The sequence below is a fragment of the Berghia stephanieae genome, chromosome 8 (genome assembly GCF_034508935.2).
Source record: "Berghia stephanieae isolate SIO BIC M18660-M18661 chromosome 8, UCSD_Bste_1.3, whole genome shotgun sequence".
In the NCBI taxonomy this organism is placed as follows: Eukaryota; Metazoa; Mollusca; class Gastropoda; order Nudibranchia; family Aeolidiidae; genus Berghia; species Berghia stephanieae.
Window position 1 is genome coordinate 10598150 of NC_088367.1, and position 24000 is coordinate 10622149.

Here is a 24000-nt window from a genome sequence, read left to right on the forward strand (position 1 = left end):
AACCGTTGAGAAAATTACTTCTGCTTTTCTATTGGAGCTAGATCGCCTATTGTTGTTGTTTTTGTGTTGTTTTTGTTTTGTTTTGTTTTGTTTTTGGGGGGTTTTTTTTTGTTTGTTTTTTGTTTTTGTTTTTTGTTGTTGTTTTTTTTTTTCTTTGTTTTTTTGTTTTTGTTTTTTTTTTTTTTTTTTGGGGGGGGGGTTTGTTTGTTTTATTTTACATTATTCAACATTGAAATTGGAGAAAAGGGAATTTGCTAATCGTCATGTATTCAAGTCGGCTAGCTATGACTGATAACAATCAGAATATTTGGTTAACAGTCTGACGATGTTACGGGGGAAAATGACGTCACGAATGTTGAACCCTATTATTGTCAATTGTCAGGCCTGAATTTATAAGAACACGTCAAAGCAAACATGGCCATAAAGGAAACAACAAATGTTACAGTGACTGACATAATCAGTCGGATGGTGAAAAGGTTTGAACTGAGATATTGCCAAGATTAGTTAGAATATAGATTTTTATCAAAAATGAGTTCCTGTCATAAATAATTAAATCAACCCTTTTTGCACATCTTCGGGAAATATCAAAGCCTAATTTCACTATAAAATATATTTTACAGCTAGTCAAGTTGAAAAAGTTTGAAATTTGAGAAAAGTTGCTGGATACCTTTCCCAAACATTTGACCAGAACTTCATGAAAAATCACCCGGTTTACTTCAAATAAAAATTAAAATGATCTGGGGAGCATAACTATTCTTTCAAAAAGTGCCAAAAAACGCATTATATCCAAAATGTTCACCTTCCGACTGATTACGCCATGCACTGACACACAAATAATACAAAAGAACACTCGTTGTTCACACAGTACAGGTACTCACCTTAGTTGCCAGGGGTGGTAGTGTGTCATGTGTTGATTCCTGTTGAACCGCCAGGCCCAGCTAGGGAATTCGGGCCTTTCACACGTCCCCTTTTGGGCCTCGCATTTCGATTTCAAAACGATCGCCATTTGGGATCTATTTTTTGATTTTAGATCGTTGTTGACAAAATAAATGGGGGAAATGAAATAGGTCTCTTTGACGCTGATGACGTTGATGTTGGAGGTGGTGGAGGTGGTGGAGGTGGTGGAGGCGGTGGAGGCGGTGGAGGCGGTTTTTACTCAAGTCTTGAGGATTCTGAGCCACCTCTCGTCAAGGCGAAATATCGATGGTTTGATATTAATTTCACTGATCCATATCGAATTCATACATATTAACTATCAATTTCTGATGTTAAACAAATTGTTTATGTTTCTATGGGGTTTTTTTTTAATCTGGGGGATTTTACATAAATATAAAATTGGGTGTGTCTTTTTTTACGAAACCCGATAAAACCGACCGAAACCCAGTCCCAGGTTCACTCCCCAATGGTGTATACTTCCTTGAGTCCCGGATTCACTCCCCACTGCTACCTATTTCCCATAACTTTTATCGGATTTCGTCGGGTTTTGTCGGGTTTCGGCGGCTTTCGTAAAAAAGACACAACGTCGTATAAAATTGGATAAATTTGACCGATGATTGTCACGAACTGAATAATATGACTTGAATACTCATTGTCAAAAAAAAAATATCTCAATACTTCATGAAATGTGACCCAACCCATCAATCTGGTATTTTTGTTGATCGTAGAATAATAATAAGGTTTTAGTCTAAATGCACATAATGTGCAGGTCTGATAACCGAACACAATTATGGGTTTTTAAAAAAATTGAGCTTTATATAGCGCAATATCCACTAAATGTGCTCAAAGCGCTTTACATGGAGTACCTGGTCAACAGCAATATTTAACATGTAGGACAGGACGTGACGCCTGTTAGGCGATATTACAATTTTTCGTACGAAGACAACGCTGTTAACGGCCAGGTACTCATTTTACACCTGAGTACGGTGAGAGAATGTGAGTAAAGAACCTTTTCCAAGGACTCAACTATGCGCCGAGCGAGGCACGAACCCAGGACCTTCCGATCCGAAAGCGAGTGTCATACCACTAGACCACATAGCCGCATGGGTTTGTTTTAACATTGATGTCATGGAAATTATTTCGCGGTGTTTTGAGAGCACTGCTGCATAATTTACATTACAACAATTAATCCATAAACATTTGGGTTACAAGACCTGCAAATTAGTACACTACGTCGGTTTTTAGTCCAAAAACAAACAAAAAGAAAGGATTGGAAAGTTCAGTGGGGGCGGGAAGGGGGGGGGGAGAGAGAAGGATGCTTTTTTGTTAAGTTTTTGATACGAAACACGTCATATCGTGTAAATCGTTTGGTTTTTTCTTTTCGCTTTCTTTTCTTTCTTTTCTTTTTTTTTTCTTTTTTTTTTTTTGGCAGGGGTGGGGGGGCGTTTGTGTTATCCTTTGTTATTGTTTTTCAAGGCATTTTACAGTCTACATGTTTTTCAGCAAGCTCAGTGTTCGTTTTTCACTGGAAGCAAGAGGAATGGATACAGAGTAAAAAGCTGTTACCTAGTTCAGAATCAGAATGAAAGGTGGTAGAGAGATGCCTTTTTTTATAAGACAACCCTGTGATCTGTATTCACGGAGAAATGAGGAGGGATATAGTGAAGAGGAAGGAAAGATTACAAAGAAAATAATGATACTGTTGTGAATGTGAGCTCTTGATTTGATATAACTTGATTTACGTCATGTTTTGTTCTTAAAGTGATTTACAGTTCCCAAAAGGAAACATGGTGAGTTGGTTGATGATATAATGATGAGGATGATGATGATGATAATGATGATGATGATGATGATGATGAGGAGGAGGAGGAGGAGGAGAATGATGGTAAGGATGATGATGATGAGGAGGAGGATGAAGTCAACAACAACGAAAACGACGACGACGACGACGACGATGATAATGACGATGATGATGATGAAATATAAGCTATAGGCCTTCTTGCCCATGCTGTATTTTACGTTTATTCAATCATATCGATGGACCACGGTGCATAATGCAGCAAATTAGGCGATTGGAAATGTGAAAACCTATCGAAAACAACTAGAAAAATTACCTCCTTATTATCTGTAATTGTAATGTAAATAAATGAATGTCACTGTCATGGCTTTAACATTTAAGCCTCATACGTTACGCGTTTGGTATGTTGTCCATTGTTTTGAAGAGGAGACCTTCCGCACGTTCCTTGAGGTAACTTCTCTTTATATTGTTATTTTAACCGTGGATCTTTTGTCCAACGTTTATTTATTCAATTTGTCAATTTTTAGTAGTATTTTAAAAGCTGTAAAACAAACTTTGATTGAGTGGTAAAAGTTTAAGATTTCCTTATATAACCATTGATTTAGTTCTCCGCCGCCATTTTGTTGAAATAGTGAAAGCTAGTGCAGAGCATAGGGGTTGGGTTTTTTCGATTCGGTTTAGCTCGAGGTCAGAGGGTTTTTTTTTTTCTACTATGGTTAGTTATAGGAGGTCGTAGTCTAGGTGCACAAATTAGCAGGTCTGATAACCGAATGCAATTATGGCCCTGATTTAGCATTGTTGTATTAGAGAATATTTCGCGTCGGTTCTTTCGCATCTGAAACAATGTAAAATCATAATTTATCAGACTAATGTATGCTTTATTATCGTTGTTGCTTTCGTGTTTATTTTTGTCATTAATATTTCATTGTACTATGAACTTTGTACATTTATGATTCATTCGATCTTGACCTGTTTTCAATTACCAGTATTCTATGATTGTATTTTTCGATTGATACATTTTTTCCTGACATTCAAAGTTGTGTAAAACTGTCTGTGAACAATACAATACAAACTATATGAGATTCTGTAATTATAAACTATTGTATAAGGCATTTAAAGGATAATTCCTATTAAGCCTTTAATAAGATAAGATAAGATAAGAAGAATATTTCGCGTCGGTTTGAGAGTATTTCTTATCATTACAACAATGAGGCCATAATATTTTGGGTTATCAGACCTCAAATAAGTACACGTCGGTCATAGCAAAAGTCCTAGTCCTAGGGCTTTTGTTTTTCCTATTAAAATATTTGGGTTATTAAAGTTAAAATTAAAGGTATCAGGTATTAATTATTTTATCTTTTACTTTTAGGGTAAGTTAAAAGAATACTTAGGTTGTTTCTCTTAGCTCGAGGATCGTGCGAGGGCCTCCCTTTTGTCCATTTTTGAAGCTGTTACATTCATGTCTGTACGTGAATTACAGTTTACAACTTCTATAAGCTTAGTAATTCCCATTGTCATTGTCATTGACCCATTATTATCTGTACAAAATTATTGCAGTGTTTACTTCCTACATCCCTAAACAAAATCAGGTCATTCAGAGACGGTGCAAACTGGTGTCGTTATAAAGGAAGTTTTGAAACTTTTTTTTAAAAACTAAAGAGTTAAAGAGCCTCAGCGAGCCTGTCAAAATGTCAAGACAACAAACATACTGCATCTAAAAAAAAAAATTTTTTTTAAAAATTGAGCTTTTATATAGCGCAAAATCCACTAAACGCGCTCAAAGCGCTTTACAAGGGGTCCCTGGCCAACAGCAACACGTAACATTTAGAACGGGACATGACGCCTGTTAGGCGATATTACAAATTTTCGTTTGGACAAAGACAACGCTGTTAACGGCCAGGTACTCGTTTTACACCTGAGTACGGTGAGAGAATATGAGTAAAGAGCCTTCTCCAAGGACTCAACTATGCGCCGAACGCGAGGCTCGAACCAACGACCTTCCGATCCGAAAGCGAGTGTCATACCACAAGACCAATCTAGATAGTGTTCTGAAAAAGAAGAACACCTGTTTAAAATGTTGGCCAAATAAACTCTCCTCGAAATATATGTTTATTAAAATGACACTCATCTTGTCAAAAGCTCATAAACATAGTACCTCACAAGTCCCAGGTTTGATAGTTTTTTTCATAAGATGAGACCTCACAAGTCCCAGGTTTGAGAGTTTTTTTCATAAAATGAGACCTCACAAGTCCCACGTTTGAGAGTTTGTTTTTTTTTCATAAGATGAGACCTCACAAGTCCCACGTTTGAGAGTTTGTTTTTTTTTCATAAGATGAGGGTCATTTAATCGATTGAGATTTGAAATTATGTTAAAAACGTAAGTGTGTTTTTCTGTTCGGTTTTATTTTTATTTTCTTTGTTTGTTTGCTTTTGTTGGTGTTGTTTTTGTTTGTTTGTTAGTTTGTTTTTGTGGGGGGGGGGGGGTGTTTGTTTTTGTAATCTATTAATGTTGTTGTCATTGTTTGTTTGTTTGTTGTTTTTTTTTGGGGGGGGAGGGTTGGTTGCTTTACGTTGTTTTTGTTTTGTTTTTGTTTTTTGTTTTTTTTTTTGTTTTTTTTTTTGTTTGTTGTTTCTTCTTTCTTTCTTTTTCAAGTACGTGGTATAGCACGTAGTTATTGTAGCTCAAACACCAAAACATAGTCCCCCCCCCCCCCCCAAAAAAAATATATTTCAGCCCTTTCCCTTCGCAGGGGAAGAGATAAAACACGCAGGAAATGATGAGAGAGAAAAGAAATGCTTTTAACGACGAATGAAATTATTGATGGAATTACATAATATAGAATTCACGCATTGGGAGATACGAAAACAGGCATCTTTTTTTTATTATTCCTCATACGTGTCTTTCTAATCAATTCTATACTTAATTTTCATTATATAAAAGTCTCTCTCTCTCTCTCTCTCTCTCTCTCTCTCTCTCTCTCTCTCTCTCTCTCTCTCTCTCTCTCTCTATCTATCTATCTATCTATCTATCTATCTCTATCTATCTATCTATCTATCTATCTATATATATATATATATATATATATATATATATATATCTATATATCTATCTATCTATCTCTCTCTCTCTATCTTTCTTGTTTTCTCTCTCTCTCACACACACACACACACACTCACACACACACACACACATACTTTCTCTCTCTCTCTCTCTCTCTCTCTCTCTCTCTCTCTCTCTCTCTCTCTCTCTCTCTTTCTTTCTTTCTCTCTTCTTTCTTTTACTCTACAAGACTTTAAATTCAATTTCAGGTCCCGACAGTTCAGTTGGTAGAGCACTCACTTCACACACAAGGGGAATGGGATCGAGGCAAAGCATAGACACCAATTTGTGACAGCCTCCCCCTCCCCTCTCTGTCTACCCTGCAATGCAAAGGATCTGGTAGCTGGGGAAAGTACTCTGCAATAGATAGAACGAAGTTGACGTCACTCAGGTCTTTGTTATTGATTTTTTGTTTTTGGCCGTCCATTTCTATCAGGCAGCGTAGATCAGCAGTACGGTCTTTGCTTCGTACCGGAAAGGTACCGAGTTCGAGCACCCGCCTCTGCGCTATGTGGCATTGAGCAAGTCACCTCGCCCTAGCTCACATTGCGGCGCTGCTCTGCGGCTAACGCCTGGGTTATTCCAGTCTTCCCTGGGAATAGACCCTAAAGAAAATTTCCCCATGGACCTAGCTACCTAATCACAGCTTCGTGGACAGGGCGGAGTAGGAAAAAAAATAACAAGATTGTGAATAATTATGTTTTATTCAGTGGTGTTTTATTGACAAAATAATTTTATATATATATATATGTGTGTGTGTGTGTGTGTGTGTGTATATATATATATATATATATATATATATATATATATATATATATTATGTATGTAAATAAATAAAATGATTAATGATATCAAATTCATTAACTCATTCAATTTTAACTTTCAGAATTGGAAAAAAATGTATTAAAAATGAGCATGTACATAGATAGTTTTATTCATTAAACTACCATTCAGATGTAAAAATTATAAAAAAAAAAACATTAGCTTGGGTACTACGCCCATAATTTGTCTCATTAAAAAATGTAATAAATAGGCATGGGGTGAAAGAAAAACCCGGGTAAACTACGGATATAGCGTAACCATCGTTAACTTATAGCCTGACACTGACCAAAAAATGACGTCAAATTGTCAGTCTTTTGCCACAAAAGAAAACAAATCGTGAGTTGTATTCAATAGTTCAACCAATGAAATAACTTGTTTCCCTGAGTTTTACTAACAACTCACTAGACGCTACACAAACCTAAAAAATGACGTCAAACTGCCAGTCCTAGAGGGTTCTTCTGTCAAGCTATATGTTAACGATGGCTAAGGATATAGTCGGTGTTAGGGTTGAGGGAGTTAAATGACAAAGCAAATTAATATTAATAGCATTAAGGGTAATCTACATTCATAGAATGTTGTTGATTATTATTATTTCAGTTGCAACAACAGTTTTCAACAAAGTCGTGGCAAGCAACCGAATTTGTGGTGAGGGCCGAAAATCTGGGTATCGGGAGGAGGTCCGGGCAAGTATCGGTACTTGTCGTACGCCTTCAAACTCATATCGGATATAGTTGGGATCTGGAGGTTCTTGTAAGCCTGAAACAGAAAGGGGGGGGGGGAGGGCGGGGGTGTGTGTGGGGAGGGGGGGGAGGAGACGTTAATGTTATATTATGTGAAATTATTCATAATTTATAATCAAATTTAATTTTTCTCAAAGTTTGCTTTTTTTATATAGATAATAGCTAAGAATTCATCAGAAAGTTCAACAAACTTTTTGAGTGATTTTCCACTTTCCAATTTGATGGTCATTGCTTATATCGTTTCAATTGCTTTTAATGCAGTTTTTAAAAGTTTAGTATGCTCAATTTTTTAAATATGTTTTTTTTTTTTTTTTTGGGTTACGTTTTGAATGGAGTTTGTCCATACCGAGACAGTCGGTGTTTGTTTTTTTTTTAATAAGCGTTTATACAGGGCAATATCCACTAAACGTGCTCACTCAAAGCTGGTCCCTAAACAACAGCAACAATTAACATGTAGGAAGAGACATACATGACGCCTGTAAGGCGATATTACCAAAAAAAATTTAGGACGGAGACAACACTGTTAACAGCCAGGTACTCATTTTACACCTAATTACATTGAGAGAATGTGAGTAAAGAGCTTTTTTTTCCAAGGACTCAACTATTCGTCCCTCGAACTCGGGACCTTCTGATCCGAAGGCAGCAGCTTATTATGGATCTCACACTACCATGTTATGACGATCGACCCAATCAGCAAAGTCCGGTCCGCATTCGTGGACCGTCGCGAACCCGCCCGGTAGCATCGTCACAACACACCGTTCAACTAGATGCTCTGCGGTTTCGGGTTCTTGCCCACATCGGGTACATGTAGGACAGGTGGAAAGTCCCCACTCCGAAGGCGAGTGTTGTCATACCACTAGACCACATAGCCGCATGTTAGGGCTGAGTAACATCATATCCTCCACGTAATACTAGACCTACCCACTATTACGAAAAATTCGTCGAATTACGACATTTGGGTTTAATTTCATAACTTCATGAACATCTCTAAAAAAAAATATTTTTTAAACTAGAGCTTTTATATAGCGCAATATCCACTAAATGTGCTTAAGGCGCTTTATAAAGGGTCCCTGACCAACAGCAACACGTAACATGTAGAACGAGACATGACGCCTGTGAGGCGATATTACAATATTTTTTTTCGGACAGAGACAACGCTGTTGACGGCCAGGTACTCATTTTACACCTAGGAGTACGGTGAGAGAATGTGAGTAAAGAGCCTTTTCCAAGGACTCAACTATGCGCCGAGCGCGAGGCTCGAACCCAGGACCTTCCGATCCGAAAGCGAGTGTCATACCACTAGACCACATTATGGCCGCACAAAGTAGGCAGGTCTGTGATACCATTTTGAGAAGACTTGTCACGTGATAAATTAAAAACAAAAACAAACAAACAATTTATAATGTAAAATAAATAACTTACCGGGTTTCTGTCTCTCGAGTTTTTTAGACCGTCCGACATGGCGATTTGAGGGGGCGGCGGCCCGGGCGGAAATGCGATCGCCTCGTTTTGGTAACTAGGGGCGTTGCACATCCGGGGCTCGTAGTGGAAACTTTTGGCGTAGTTCGAGTGGTCCGTTCTGATCGGGATTTTGTACATGTTATAGTGGGCCCCCAGTTTACGATAGCTCGGCGGGCCTTGGTCCTTGTACATGAATCGATGGTCCAGATAGTTGGCCCGCCGGTTGACCTGGTATCGGTGGGTCCACTCGGGCCCCCTGCAGAAGAGAATGGGAGTAGGCTCCGGATCGGGTACCCTCTTGGCGGTCGGGGTGAGGGGTAGAGAGTGTTGTCTGTAGTAATCTAGGTAAGCCATTGTTAGAACAAAAGGGGCCGGATATTGATCAAGATGGTCGGTGGTTGGTTCAGGTTTCTCTCTGTGGACAATTATTCTATGCGTTTGTTCTTTTGGCCTTCGCTGTAAAATAATAGTCCTCCTCCTTAGATGTTGCTTTGTACGATGCAAAATAAGCTGGAGATGAATTTCGTCATGGACTGTTTTCAGAGAGGTGTAAAATTATTTGGAAAGTTAGTCAAAATAGATTCATCGTAAATATATTATTGAAACGTACGAAAACGTGAGACGAGGCAATAAGGTAGACTACTCTTCCGTAGATAATATTGTCTTTGGAATATATTGTTATTATCAATCAACTTTGTGTGACAAATAAATTGAAACCGTTTCATTGTATCATTGCGCGAATAGTAAAAAAAATAGTCCAAAGTAAACCGCGTACCGATTTTTAAAAATAAATATGACCCACCGTCTCAAAACGGTTTTATGTCGGAACGAACCAGATGCTTAAAAGCCGAATTTAATGTTAAACTGGTCAAAGATATAAATTGTTGGCATTAGCACCCTAAAACATGGTATCCATTCTCAATAAAACATACAAACCCAACACAAGTCTGATATTTCTGACTATAAATTCAATTTTCAACATCTTAATCATCCCGACTTAATACCGTTTTGAGGCGAAGGGTCACAAATGTGAACAACCCGCAAAGGTTTGTGGGTGGATAAAGGCCTATTATGCATGGACAGTTTGTTTTTTAATCATTATAATATCATTGTGGAAATAAGGATATTGAGACGAATCGTTTGAGCCATCAACAATCAAAATTGGTCAGGTTTTTGGGTTGTTTTTTTTTTTTTTGTTTTTTTTTTTTTGGGGGGGGGTTCTGAGTTTGTTTTTTTTTTAGGTGGGGAGGGGGGGGGGAGGGCTAATAATAGACCATGGAAATTGGGATGTTATACAATTGTGTACAAGTGGGTTGTGGGAAAAGATTGCATAATTTGGTGAAATATAAAATTATTCCCATTTAATACCTCTCCTCCCTCTCCCCTACCTCTCTCTCTCTCTCTCTCTCTCTCTCTCTCTCTCTCTCTCTCTCTCTCTCTCTCTCTCTCTCTCTCTTTCTCTTTCTTTCTTTCTTTCTTCTGAAACACACACACACACACACACACACACAGAAACTCTCTTTGACACATAAACACACAGTCTCTCTCTCCTAACAATCTATCCATCTATCTGTCTATTTATCTATCTATCTTTCCTTCTGGTTCCTTCCTCCCTCGGGGAAGAGGAAGAATAACAAGAACAAGAAGAACAAGAACAAGAAGAAGAGCAAAATGATGAACAAGAAGAAGAAGAAGAAGAAGAAGAAGAAGAAGAAGAAGAAGAAGAAGAAGAAGAAGAAGAAGAAGAAGAAGAAGAAGAAGAAGAAGAAGAAGAAGAAGAAGAGCAACAACAAGAACAAGAACAGGAAGAACAAGAACAAGAAGAAGAGGAAGAAGAAGAAGAAAAAGAAGAAGAAGAAGAAGAAGAAGAAGAAGAAGAAGAAGAAGAAGAAGAAGAAGAAGAAGAAGAAGAAGAAGAAGAAGAAGAAGAAGAAGAAGAAGAAGAAGAAGAAGAAGAAGAGAAGAAGAAGAAGAAGAAGAAGAAGAGAAGAAGAAGAAGAAGAAGAAGAAGAAGAAGAAGAAGAAGAAGAAGAAGAAGAAGAAGAAGAAGAAGAAGAAGAAGAAAAGAAGAAGAAGAAGAAGAAGAAGAAGAAGAAGAAGAAGAAGAAGAAGAAGAAGAAGAAGAAGAAGAAGAAGAAGATGGAGGAGGAGGAGGAGGAGGAGGAGGACGACGACGACGAGGAGGAGGAGGAGGAGGTGGAGGAGGAGGAGACAGAAGAAGAAAGAAATCTTCAAGGCCTTTCATGATAACTCTACAATGGTAAAAAGATAATCGGAATACAGACCTTCAAATGTGTTCACGTCGCCCCAATATACAATACTGATTTGAGACGATTGGTCACATATGCATTCAAATTCAAGGGAGGCCTTCCGAAAGCTCCTACATTCCCAGTATTCTTATTCTAGTAGGAGATTTGGGTGGGGAGGAGACTTTTTTTAAAAAGTTTTCCCCCTCCCAAACCCCCTACTAGAACATTATAATAAAAAACAAGAATACTGGGGATGTAGGAGCTTTCGGAAGGCCTCCCAAATTCAATAAAATCAACAAAATACAACAAATAAAACAAACAAACAAACCTACAAATCTACGCTTTCTGCGTTGAACTGTGCGTTAAAAAACATCATCCTATCACGACTGTGAAACAGTTTTATTGTCCATTTTTCAATAATGTTATTTAAGAGAGACCACCGCAATTTCTATCTAACCCGATTCCAAGCTTCCATAGCTTTTTGGCCTCATTGCTATTATTAAATGTTCATTGTAATCTACTTCCTTTTTTTTTTCTCGAAATACTCATTGTGTTTTGTTTGGAACAAATCAGTGCGGAAGTGAAACACAAGTTCACTTCCGGTAGACTTTAGAAATGACGTAAACAGTAAACATTGGATTAATTAAGTCACTTTCCATCTTTCCCTTTTATTTACTGGCTTACTTAATTATCCGAACCAGCGACCACCTGAGCTCTAGCCCTTCGGTCTTGTGCCATAACGTAGAAGTAGAAGTTAGAATCTTTTCCTTTTAAAACAATATAGTTGGCTATAATTGGGTTTCACGCGCGTAACATTCACTCTGACATGATCTGGGATTAAGCGTGTTTTATAAAACATAACAAACATCATCATCCATGGTGGCTTGTACTCTTGAGCACGTTGCCGGTCAGCTGTCTCCCCGAATCACGATCTTCTGCGGTGCGCATGAAATCTGTGTTGTTTTCTAAGTCACATTTGGCCATTCTTAGATAACTCATTCTTTGTCTTCCTCTAGCTATCATAATAACCCAATAAAAACCAACATTTTGGGACAAGAATAATAATATATTGAAGAATTAAAAGTGAGTGAGTGGGTGGTCGCCAGTGTTAAATTCCCTTCAATAATAATAATTCTATTTGTGCTGCTGTGCTTTTCATTGGACCATCCCGTTACGTCGACGAAACATTGTATTCCCGAGATTCGTCGTTTTAATAAAGTGAACTGAGAGTCTTTAACATAGAAAAATGGTTCAGAAATATTCTTACAAACCGCCTGTTCGGGTGGGTGCGATATTCAACTTGGAAAAGGCCCAGTGTCCATGTGAAGCCGGGTAAGAAATATTATGTGTATGCATTGTAAGGGAGACCTTCCACACGCTACTACATCCCAAGTATTCTTGTTCTAGAAGGGTTTTTTTTTAAAAGTCTCCCCCCTCCCAAACCCCCTACAAGAAGTTCTGGTGTAGGGGGTTTGGGAGGGGGGAGACTTTAAAAAAAAAAAGAAAAAAGTTTCCCCCTCCCAAACCCACTACTAGAACAATAATACTTGGGATGTAGTAGCTTATGGAAGGTCTCCCCATTGTAATTGGAGTCAATAGTCTGATGTCACGTCGTCCAGCAACGGCTGCCATCGTGATTCTAAACAAAGTAAATCGTTACTTTTTAATCTTCATGATGGCAAGAACTTTTCATATGTCTTGTGATCAGAATGTGTAAAAGTCAAAACATGATCAGATTTATAATGGGTTTTTTTTCCTCTGGATACGCTTTTATGCTCGCCGGAGAAATATTTCTTAAGGGGGTCCGCCTTTGTTCCGATAGTTTAGAGCCAGTTACTAAGTTACCATGCGTCATTACGAGGGAAGTGACGTTACGACTGTTGAAGCGTATTTTCGTGTTGTGTGGATTTCGTGTGGGGATAAGGATGATGATGATGATGATGATGATGATGATGATGATGATGATGATGATGATGATGATGATGATGGTGATCGTGATGATGATGGTGGTGGTGGTGGTGGTGTTAGTAGTAGTAGTAGTAGTAGTAGTAGTAGTAGTAGTAGTAGTAGTAGTAGTAGCAGTAGCAGCAGTAGTAGTCGTTGTCGTTGTTGTTTTGATGTAAATGAATTGCTTTATATGTTTTATATCGGAGTTCTCTAGGGATGCAGTCTTTTCGAATGAAAAGATTTATTATAATTTATATCGGTAAACTCATTTAATCTTCATTCATCTCACATGTAAATGTATATCTGATTATAGGCAGTGAGAAAACCTATACAAAAGGTACGCCAAACTGGCAACTTGTACTAAAGGAAAAGAATATTTGGTTCCATATGGTCGGCCGGAGGATGAAATGACTCATTGTGTTGCGCTTGGTAAATCCGTGAAAATGCGTTATTTATACTTTAATTATTTATCTTTAAGTGAGCTTTATATAGCGCAATATCCACTAAATGTGCTCAAAGCGCTTTACAAGGGGTCCCTGGTCCACAGCAACATTTAACATGTAGGACGGGACATGACGCCTGTTAGGCGATATTACAATTTTTCGGACAAAGACAACGCTGTTCACGGCCAAGTATTCATTTTACACCTGAGTACGGTGAGAGAATGTGAGTAAAGAGCCTTTTCCAAGGACTCAATAACTATTCGCCGAGCGCGAGGCTCGAACCCAGGACCTTTCGATCCGGAAGCGACTGTCATACCACTAGACCACATAGCCGCATATATATATATATATATATATATATATATATATATATATATATATATATATATATATATATATATCTATATATATATTCAAATTCGTGTATTTATTTCTTCATTTTCTTTTCTGTTTGCATTCTACCCTACAGTGTGAAACAACCCGCCGATCCTTCGATGCACCCTCTATTCGGCATTCCACTGAACCATCCTGAGTGGCCTGGCATGTCGGAATACAATCACCAATTCAGCTGGAACGGCGGTGCAGTCAACAACATCCACCCACAACAGGGCTCCATCTACAGCGATACTGCCCATCTTCAACATCTACAACATCAACAACAACAGCCCGACCAAGGCAGCAACAGGACGAACAGGAAGCAGTGTCTCCCCTGGCCCTGCGGTCCCAAGATACACCAACGCCATAGAGATAACGGAGCTGAAGAATATCTTCATCGCCCACCTCCTAAAAAGCCGCAACCTTTTGATCAGGCAAGAGAACTATTTTTTATTTTTGCTTTGTTATTTTTTATTTGTTTTGTTTGGCTTTGCCTTTGATTTTATTTGATTTTTTTTTGTCTTGTTTGTTTGTTTTTCATTTTTGTCTTTATTTGGGTGGGAGTGAATGTAGGTTTTTTTTTGTTTGTATTGTTTTGTTTTGTTTTGTTTTGTTTTGTTTTTGTGTGTGTGTGTGTTGTCTTTTTTTTTGTATTGTTTTGTTTTAATTTGTGTGTGTGTGTGTGGTTTGTATTTGTTTTGTTTTTTTGTTGTTGTTTTTTTTTTTTTTTGTGTGTTTTTTTGTTTCTTTTGGGTTTTTTTTTGTTGTTGTTATTCTTCATTTTTGGGATTAATAGGGATTGAGGATTGATTTTTTTTAAAGGTGTTATAAACAATTTCATTGTTTTCTGCTTTTTTAAACATTAATCAATCAACAGATATAATGTAGTTTGTTATTTATAATATTATTGTTTTCCCGCACTCTTTTCCCTATCTAGCTGTACTACCCAACCCCGTTGCCGACCTTGGACAAGCACTTCCGGGGTCACAAATACCACATCGATGACCCCATAGGTCAGGTCATAACCCCGGAAGAGATCACCAAGTGCCGCGAGACCCAGTTTGGTCCTGTTGAGGTCAAAATTCAGGAAGAGATGGCTAACATCTTCCTTCCGAACTACCGCTACAAAGAATGGGTGGAACAACCCCATTATGAGGTGAGATCAAAGCGTTACAAAGCTGCCATGACATAAATAACAATGTGAAATTGAATGTTAGCTTCGATTTAATATAATATATATATATATATATATATATATATATATATATATATATATATATATATATATATATATGCCTTTTGCGCCACGACATCGTAAGATATCGTCGCCTAGGCGTTCCACGAAGGAATATAGATAACTCATCAAACAAGATGTCTGATGTCAACAGGAATCACCCATGTTGTCCAAGTGAGCAAATTTGCTGGTTAATAATCTTGCTCAAGGAAAAAAACGAAAGTCCCTGAAGCGGGGCTCGAACCCGGGTCATCCGGGTCAAGGTGCAATGCCTTAACTACTCGGTCACTTCGCCCCCCATATATATATATATATATATATACGAAAACAGATACAATGGACGATTAGGGTTTCCGTTTTATCAACAAAACAGGATGAATGAAACACTACAGGCGAATGAGTCTGTAGTGTTTCATTCATCCTGTTTCGTTGATAAAGGAGAAACCCGAAACGTCCATTGTATCTGTTTTCGTATATATATATATATATATATATATATATATATATATATATATATATATATATATATATATATATATTAAATTGAAGCTTACATTCAATTTCACATTGTTATTTACTTCTTAAAGCTTCGAGCAGCAACATTTACATTACAAAACTACTCGAAGCTGTAGATTGTAAACAGTAATAAACAAAAAATGAATATGACAGACGTCTGACCGGTTATCAGAAGGTCTGAAGTTCGATCCCCAGCAGTCGAGGAAGACAAATTTTTTGGGATGTTTATTTAATTTTATTTTTTTGTTTCTTTCTTGCTTTGTCTGGCATCTTTCATACACACTCGTGCATATCTTTATCTTACACTGGTGCCTGCGCCCTAATTTCTTAATTTGATAAATTCACGTTCCATGTTTGTTTGCTGTCAACTCAACAAACCACAAAGCAAAGCAAGAGTCTCGTTCGTGCGAATGGCGCGCACCAAGCATTTTTGAAGTTAATTTGTTTTTGTTTTGTTTTTGTTTTTTTTTGCAAAATCGAGCGCGACCTGACTATGTATGCGCCCATTTAATTTTATTGCCAATAGCACACGCTGCTGAATTATCAACCCAAAAAAAAATATTAAAAAATTGAGCTTTATGTAGCGCAATATCCACTAAACGTACTCAAAGTGCTTTACAAGGGGTCCCTGGTCAACAGCAACATTTAACATGTAGGACGGGACATGACGCCTGTTAGGCGATATTACAATTTTTCCGACAAAGACAACGCTGTTAACGGCCAGGTGAGAGAATGTGAGTAAAGAGCCTTTTCCAAGGACTCAACTATGTGCCGAGCGCGAGGCTCGAACCCAGGACCTTCCGATCCGAAAGCGAGTGTCATCCCACTAGACCACATAGCCGCACAAGACTATGTCATTATGACTATTTCCATTATTCTTGAATTTATTTTTTTTTTTTGTCTCTTCTATTTTTATTTCCTCTAAAAATCTAAATAAAAATTTAAAAATAAAAGAACCGAAAAAAAATAAAACGTACCATTTCTTCTTTCTGTTCTTGCAGATTCTCAAACAAAACGATATTTCAAACTCCCCGCTGTGTCGTCTGCCCGAGGCGGATACTCGATACTACGATTTTTATAGTCGGGATCGAATGCATCGCCCGACGCCAAAACTCAACGGTCCCATGTTTGGAACGTGTCGGGTTATCCCCCTTCCTGCAGATGACTTTTCGTTTATCTCTCGCCACACGATGGCCTAAGCTCCAAAAAACAAACTTATTAAGTTGCTTCAAATTCAAACGTGACCCATCGTCTCAAAACGGTATTATGTTAGTAGGAACCATATGCCTAGAAGCCGAATTAAATGTTAAACTGATCAAAAATATAAATTGTTGGTATTAGCACCCTAAAACATGGTATCCATTCTCCTCAATAAAACATACAAACTCAACACAAGTCTGATATTTCTGGCTATAAATTCAATTTTCAACATTTTAACCAACCCGACTTAATACCGTTTTGAAGCAAAGGGTCACAAATTTGATTTTATACTCCGTAGTATTCCCATAATAAACAAACATTAAACATTAACAAAACTGATAGAAAAGTACAGAAAAGTTTGTTTAGTATTTCAACCCCTTCTCCACTTCCGGCACCTTCTACCCCCCACTTGAGCTTTGAGCATTTATATAGCGCAATATCCAATAAACGTGCCCAAACGCTTTACAAAGGGTCCCTGACCAACCGCAACACGTAACATGTAGAACGAGACATGACGCCTGTTAGGCGATATTACCTTTTTTTCGACAGAGGCAAAGTTGTTGACGGTCAGGTACTCATTTTACACCTGAGTTCGGTGAGAGAATGTGATTAAAGAGCCTTTTCCAAGGACTTAACTATGCACCGATCGAGGTTCTAACTCGGGACCTTTCGATCCGAAAGCGAGTGTCATACCACTAGACCGCATAGCCGCAGAAGGGAAAAAAGCTGTGAACATTTGGAACCGACATGAATAGAAACATATCATAGATTATGTCTCTCTTGTGGTTTTAAGACCAGGACTTATGTTTTCATCTTGCTCCTCTTAAAATTGATATATAGTTTTCTGTTGTTTGTTTTCTGTTTGTTTTTGTTTTTTTATTGTTTTTTGTTTTTTGTGTTTTTTGTTTTTTTTTCGGGGGGGGGGGAGTTGTTGGCCTTTTTGTCTGTTATCTGTTACGTTGTTTTGTTTCTTGTGTTTTGTTTTTGTTTGCTTGTTTCTGTTGTCTTGTTTTGTTTATTTTTTTGTATTATTTTTTTTTTTACTGTTTGCATTTTAGAGTTCTTTGTTTTTGTTTTATCTTAATTTAATTCTTTTTATTTATTTTTTTAGACTAACTTGAAATTACTAATAGTATAGGTCATAATCTTACGATAAAAGTTAAAAAGTGGAAAAACTTCCAGGATATTGATAACAATAGATAGAAACGATAGAGGGCAGGACAAAATGAATTTATCCCATATTCTCTGAAAACAAGTTCCTGGTAGATTTCGGTTGGTCATGTTGTTGGGTTTGTTTTGTTTTGTTTTGTTTGTTTTTGTTGTTTTGTTTTGTGTTTTTTGTTTGTTTGTTTGTTTGTTTGTTTGTTTTTTGTTTTTGTTTTTGTTTTTTTATTTGTCTTTTTTTTTTGTAATTTTATTTGTCTGTTCTTTGTTTATTGTTTTTTGTTTTTTTGTTTGTTTTTTTTTTTTTTGGGTTTTTTTTTTTTTGGGGGGGGTTGGGGTTTTTGTTTTTGTTTGTTTTTATTTCGTCAATAACCTTGTATTTAGGACATCCAGACTTCAAACACACTCTGACCCTTGTCACTTTAATCTGGCAGTTAAGAAACCATCGAGACACATTTTAAAAATTACAATTGGATTAGATAAATTTCATGAACATCTTACTTAGAGACCATCAAAATACAGCAAAACTGTTATATTATTTATATCCGGTGTGTATATGGTTATTTCATTTGTTACGATTTCAGCTGTTACAGATCTGTTTCTTGTGTCACAGGGACAAGAAACAGATCTGTAGGAGTAATAATAATTATAATTAAACTGTTAATAAATAGCTCCTTTTATCAAAAAGTTGAGCACTATTTTTTCATTGATTTTGCTTGTATTATTTATTTATATATATATATATAGGGAGCAAGTAGCAAACGTACACGTTGTGCTCCTGTAATCCTTCTCTGAAGGAGACTGATTGCTACACTACGCGACCAGAGAGAATAAATTGGGCGGTAAAAGTATAGCCCCTCGGCCCAGACAATGGAAAACTTCAATGTTGTAAGTTTCAACACAGAAGGAATCTCCCATTCCAAATGCAAGATACTGACAGAGCTAAAAGCAGATATAATTTGCTTACAGGAAACCCACAAAGACTCAAAACCACCTTGCATACCTGGCATGCAACTAGTAATACACCACGAACACCCAAAATATGGAAGTGCCATGTACACTCGAGAAAAATCTACCATACTGAAAAGCGATGACCACTCAGAAAATGACATTGAGATTCTCAGAGTAGAAACAATACTGATTACCATCATATCTGTGTACAAACCTCCATCAACCCCATTCAAGTGGCCCCAAATGAATCTATCTGATAGAAAACCAACCCTGATCATTGGAGATTTTAACAGCCATAACACTATATGGGGATATGAGCAAAATAACCTTCACGGAGATGCTGTTGAGGAATGGGCGGCCGGCAATGACCTCACAATCCTCCATAACCCCAAAGACAAAAAAACCTTTATGAGTGCCCGGTGGAAGAAAGGTTACAATCCGGACCTGGCATTCATATCCTCTCAACACTTCTCAAACTTTGAAAGGACTGTAGGTGAGCCTATACCGAAATCTCAACACAGGCCTATTACCATCAGCATCAAACCAGATGTTAAAGCCCTCGAATCAACTGCGATACCACGATTCAATTTTAGAAAAGCAAATTGGGAAATGTTTACTAAAGATTTAGACAATGAGATCAACAATATAAAAAGTGACCCACAGAGATACGACGACTTTAGAACACTCATATGGAAAGTTGCAAAGAAAAACATCCACAGAGGATGCCGAAAAAGTTATATTCCATGTCTCCAAGTTGAAAGCAATAAACTATATGAAAGATACATTGAATCATACAAGGTGGATCCTTTCAGTGAAGAAACCCTAGAACTGGGTGAAGAACTCACATCAATGATAGCCGATGAAAGATCAGAAAGATGGAAGGAATTAATAACCTCCACCAATATGACCCTAAACAGCAAAAAGGCCTGGACTACAATTTCAAAACTGAATAATGACAAAAATACCCAGACAAGAGTGGCTGCAGTAACACCTGACCAAGTAGCACATCAGCTTCTACTGAATGGGAAACCAGCCAAGAAAGCACGAGGCCAACTAAAAGCCCTGAAACGTGAAATGGACAAAGCCCTCAAGGATAGTGAAGATCATCTTGACTCTTTTACCCTGGAGGAGCTACTAGAGGCCTTGTCCCATCTGAAGGCAGGAAAAGCATCTGGACTGGATGGAATCACAACTGAGATGATTCAACACTTTGGCCCGAGAACCCTTTCCTGGCTATTGGACCTCTTCAATGTATGCGCAAGGACAAACAGGCTGCCAAGTGCATGGAGGAAAGCAAGAGTAGTCGCCCTACTGAAACCGGGGAAAGATCCAAAATCCAAGAAAAGCTATCGCCCGATCTCCCTCCTGTGCATCACATACAAGCTATTTGAGCGAATGGTTATGTCCGGCATGTCACCCAGTCTAGACGAACAACTGTCTCCAGACCAGGCTGGATTCCGACCAGGACGGTCAACATGTGGTCAACTTCTTAACCTTACACAATTCATAGAAGATGGGTTTGAGACAAAACAGGTCACTGGCACAGTCTTCGTCGACCTCACTGCAGCCTATGACACAGTGAATCACAAGATCCTACTCCTCAAAGTGCTAAAATGATAAAGAATAAGAAAATTGTAAATATCATCCAGTCACTTCTCGAAAACAGGCGCTTCTTTGTTGAAATGGATGGCCGGAAGAGCAGGTGGCGCACCCAGAAGAATGGTCTTCCCCAAGGATCAGTGCTGGCTCCAACACTTGTCAACATATATACAAATGATCAGCCTGTTCCCAAATATCCGCCGATTCATATATGCTGATGACCTATGCCTCGCAACACAGGATGAGTCCTTCCAACCAATCGAGAGCAGACTGACAAATGCCCTAGACACCCTCATAAAGTACTACACTAAAAACTCGCTGAACGCCAACCCAGGGAAAACACAAGTGTGTGCATTTCACCTCAACAACCACCAAGCCCACAAAAAACTTAACATCAAGTGGAATGGCCAGACATTAGAGTACAACTACCACCCAGTGTACCTCGGAGTGACGCTTGATCGGACTCTGTCCTTCAGAGAACACGTGAGGAAGACCAAGGCAAAAGTGTCCACGCGTAATGCGCTCCTTGGAAAGATGGCAACCATGAACTGGGGAACTGACCCTAAAACTCTAAGGACCACAGCATTGGCCCTCAGCTACTCAACTGCGGAGTACTGCTCAGCTGTATGGGCCCGATCATGCCATGCCTCCAAGCTAGACCCCGAGCTCAACAACGCCTGCCGATCGTAACGGGCCAGCTGAGAGCAACACCATTACCACTGGTCTGCCGTGCAGCAGGAATAGCCCCACCACACATCCGGAGGGAAACTCATGCCCAAATACAAAAATACAAACAGGAAATGGACCAGAGACACCCCCTTCATGACCACAATTGCCCCAAAAGCAGGCTCAAATCAAGGAAAAGCTTCCTCACAGTAGAGAGCCTTCACCCAGACCACTCAGCATTCTACCGCCTGGAAAAATGGGTAGAATGGGACAAGACAGCAAACGATGCCCTCCAGCCCCCAACAGAAAAGCTCCCAGCAGGCACAGACCTCAAGAGAAAAGACTGGGTGGCGTTGAACAGAGCCAGAGCAAAGGTGGGAAACACCGCCACCAATCTCTTTAAATGGAAAATCTCACCGGGCACTGAATGCCCATGCGGTCACCCCAGACAGACCATGGACCACATCCTGTCCGAATGCTCGCTGGGACCTCACTGCACCAATGCTGACCTGAGTGAATGCAACCAGACTGCCCGGGACTGGCTGACTCACTGGCGCGACAAGATATGATTATATATATATATATATATATATATATATATATATATATATATATATATATATATATATATATAATATGTATGTATACATTTTACAAAGTGAAATATGTTGTCCCAATGACCCTCAGCAGTAGGTTGGGACCGTAACCATTAACCTGCAAATATTATGTTCTCCATCGCCTCAGTTCTTACTCAATACGTCGGGACCAGGGGCGTGGCTATATTGGTTGTTTTTGTGCCTGGCACCACATCCATCTTTAAAAAATGGATTACAGCATTTTTTTAAATGATCAGAAATAGTATATACCGCCCCTTATTTATTTGAGAAAGTCTTTTCTGTAATCTATTTTCTTTCTTTTGTATTTACAAATATAGCTTGTTTAAAGTTATTTTCTTCTGACTCTGGCACCACCTTATTCTGTAATCATGCTACGCCACTGGTCGGGACGAACCAGATTCTGACAATGGAAATTCAAACTTATTGTTAACTTGCTAGTGTGTATTCTATTGTTGACGAAAACCTCGAAATAATAGAATCACAACACTAGACGGTCCGTGACGTGCTTGTTCATAATAATAATAATAGGCTGTAAAGTATAAAGATCTTATTATTGAATAGATTGATTGTGTCGAGGGTGGAACCTGGACAATCAGACCGACACACTCGTGGTATGCAAAGTATTTGAAGAAAAAAAATCGATAGATATATTATTTTGTTTGATTTAAATGTTTCGTTTTACTTGTGTAGTGTTGCTGTTGGCTAGGGTCCCCCCCTTGAAAAACGCTCTGAGCACGTTTAGTGGATATTGCGTGATATAAAATTTTCAATATTTTGTTGTTGTTGTCGTTGTTGGGTTATTGTTTTGTTTTGTTTTGTTTTGTTTTTTGGTTGTTGTTTTTTTTTTTTTTTGTGTTTGATTTGTTCTTTTTATTAGCTATTTTGGGGGAGTTTTGGGGGTCTGTTCTTTTTTGTTTTTCTTTTATAGGGGTGGGGGGGGTTGTTTTGCTTGTTTGTGTGTGTGTGTGTGTGTGTGTGTATGTGTGTGTTGTTGTTGTTGTTGTTGTTGTTGTTGTTTTGTTGTTTTTTTAGGTGAAAATGGTTTGGTGTTGTTTATGTATTGTATGATTGTTTTTTTATTTGTTTTTTTTTTGTTTTGTTTTGCTTGTTTGTTTTGTGTGTGTGTGTGTGGGGTTTTTTTGGGTTTTTTTTTTAGTTGTTTTTTTTTTTTTTTTTGTTTCAGTTGTTTTTCACTGGTTACAATAGTGTCAGATTAAATAAAAATCTATAGATAGTATGCGCTTGGCTAAGAAGCTCATAACATTGTCATCCGGAAGTATAACGGACCAACACACAAATCTGTGTGTATCCATGAACGTTTATAGTCAGGTTAATACAGTTCAGTGAGCATTACTCATAAACGCGGATGGCAAAAAAACAATAACAAAGACCTGAGAGACGTCATCTTTGAACTATCTATAAAGATTGTAATTTTTTTTTCTGCTTTGTCTGGCATTGTGTCATAAAAACAATTCCGGAAAATTCCAGTTGGTGATGGCTACGACACATTTCCCAAGCAAGTCTCTGTCATTTCATGTTTTATCGTGGGATCGTGGATAGCTCATAACGTTAGAGTCACGCTCTCCCCGGCCAGGCGGAGTTGTCGTACCAGTAAGGTCGCGGGTTCAAACCCCCATCACCGCAGCGAAATTTGTATTCTCTATTGTCTTCTGGCACTTTCCTACATACTCACTTCATCTCATGTTTTATATTATAAGCTCAAACTATCGAAATCTCAGGAACACATTCTATCAGTGCACCGTACCAGTAGTCTGGCTTATATGGTTGTTTTTGTTTTTGTTTTTAAGGGTTTTACGGCGCTTGCAACACATTTAGGTTATATCAGCGCCAGTAAAAAGGAAGAAAATAGGATAGAAAAAAGTTCTAGAATTACAATTTAAGCACCCAAGAAAAAGTGACACATAGGGGAATTGGGAACAAAAAGGGATCAGGTGTAGATTCCAAGAGCACACCACCAATGTAATTAGTTTGAGATCACCTATAAGTCTCATCCGGACTCAAGCACAAAATCCAACAAAGAGGAATACACTCAAATGCTCACATTATACATTCAAAATAACAAATATAATAATACATAACAGAGAGATGATTTACAAGGAAATAAAAATATCATTTCCCAAAACAATAACTATGCATTTGACTGTTTCCCTCCCAGCTAGGA

At 38.2% G+C, this 24000-nt stretch overlaps 4 protein-coding genes across 12 annotated transcripts in view; 1 reads left to right on the forward strand and 3 right to left on the reverse strand.

The window, feature by feature from the left end:
* Positions 1-1309, reverse strand: part of LOC144978145 (uncharacterized) — a 7123-nt gene extending 5814 nt beyond the window's left edge. The window contains exon 1 of the mRNA XM_078923810.1: positions 879-1309. Within this exon, the coding sequence (XP_078779936.1) occupies positions 879-1006 (128 nt within the window). The 5' untranslated portion in view covers positions 1007-1309. The remainder of the gene's footprint in view (positions 1-878) is intronic.
* LOC144978146 (uncharacterized) overlaps positions 1-24000 on the reverse strand; it is an 87567-nt gene that overhangs the window by 24409 nt on the left and 39158 nt on the right. The window lies entirely within an intron of this gene.
* LOC144978149 (uncharacterized) lies at positions 6644-11634 on the reverse strand. Of its 2 annotated transcripts, none has more exons than XM_078923820.1 (3): positions 11439-11634; positions 8819-9390; positions 6644-7412 (listed from the first exon to the last, which is right to left on the reverse strand). In XM_078923820.1, the coding sequence occupies exons 2-3, from the start codon at positions 9209-9211 to the stop codon at positions 7269-7271; spliced, it is 537 nt and encodes a 178-aa protein (XP_078779946.1). In that variant the 5' UTR covers positions 9212-9390; positions 11439-11634; the 3' UTR covers positions 6644-7268. The 2 variants fall into 2 exon arrangements, with proteins under 2 accessions (XP_078779946.1, XP_078779947.1); XM_078923821.1 differs by having other exon boundaries at positions 11435-11634.
* On the forward strand, positions 11716-18522 carry LOC144978144 (uncharacterized). 2 transcript variants are annotated; one of them, XM_078923809.1, is made up of 5 exons: positions 11863-12438; positions 13966-14305; positions 14809-15027; positions 16623-16856; positions 17096-17196. In XM_078923809.1, the coding sequence occupies exons 1-4, from the start codon at positions 12353-12355 to the stop codon at positions 16818-16820; spliced, it is 843 nt and encodes a 280-aa protein (XP_078779935.1). In that variant the 5' UTR covers positions 11863-12352; the 3' UTR covers positions 16821-16856; positions 17096-17196. The 2 variants fall into 2 exon arrangements, with proteins under 2 accessions (XP_078779934.1, XP_078779935.1); XM_078923808.1 differs by having other exon boundaries at positions 11716-12438; positions 16623-18522.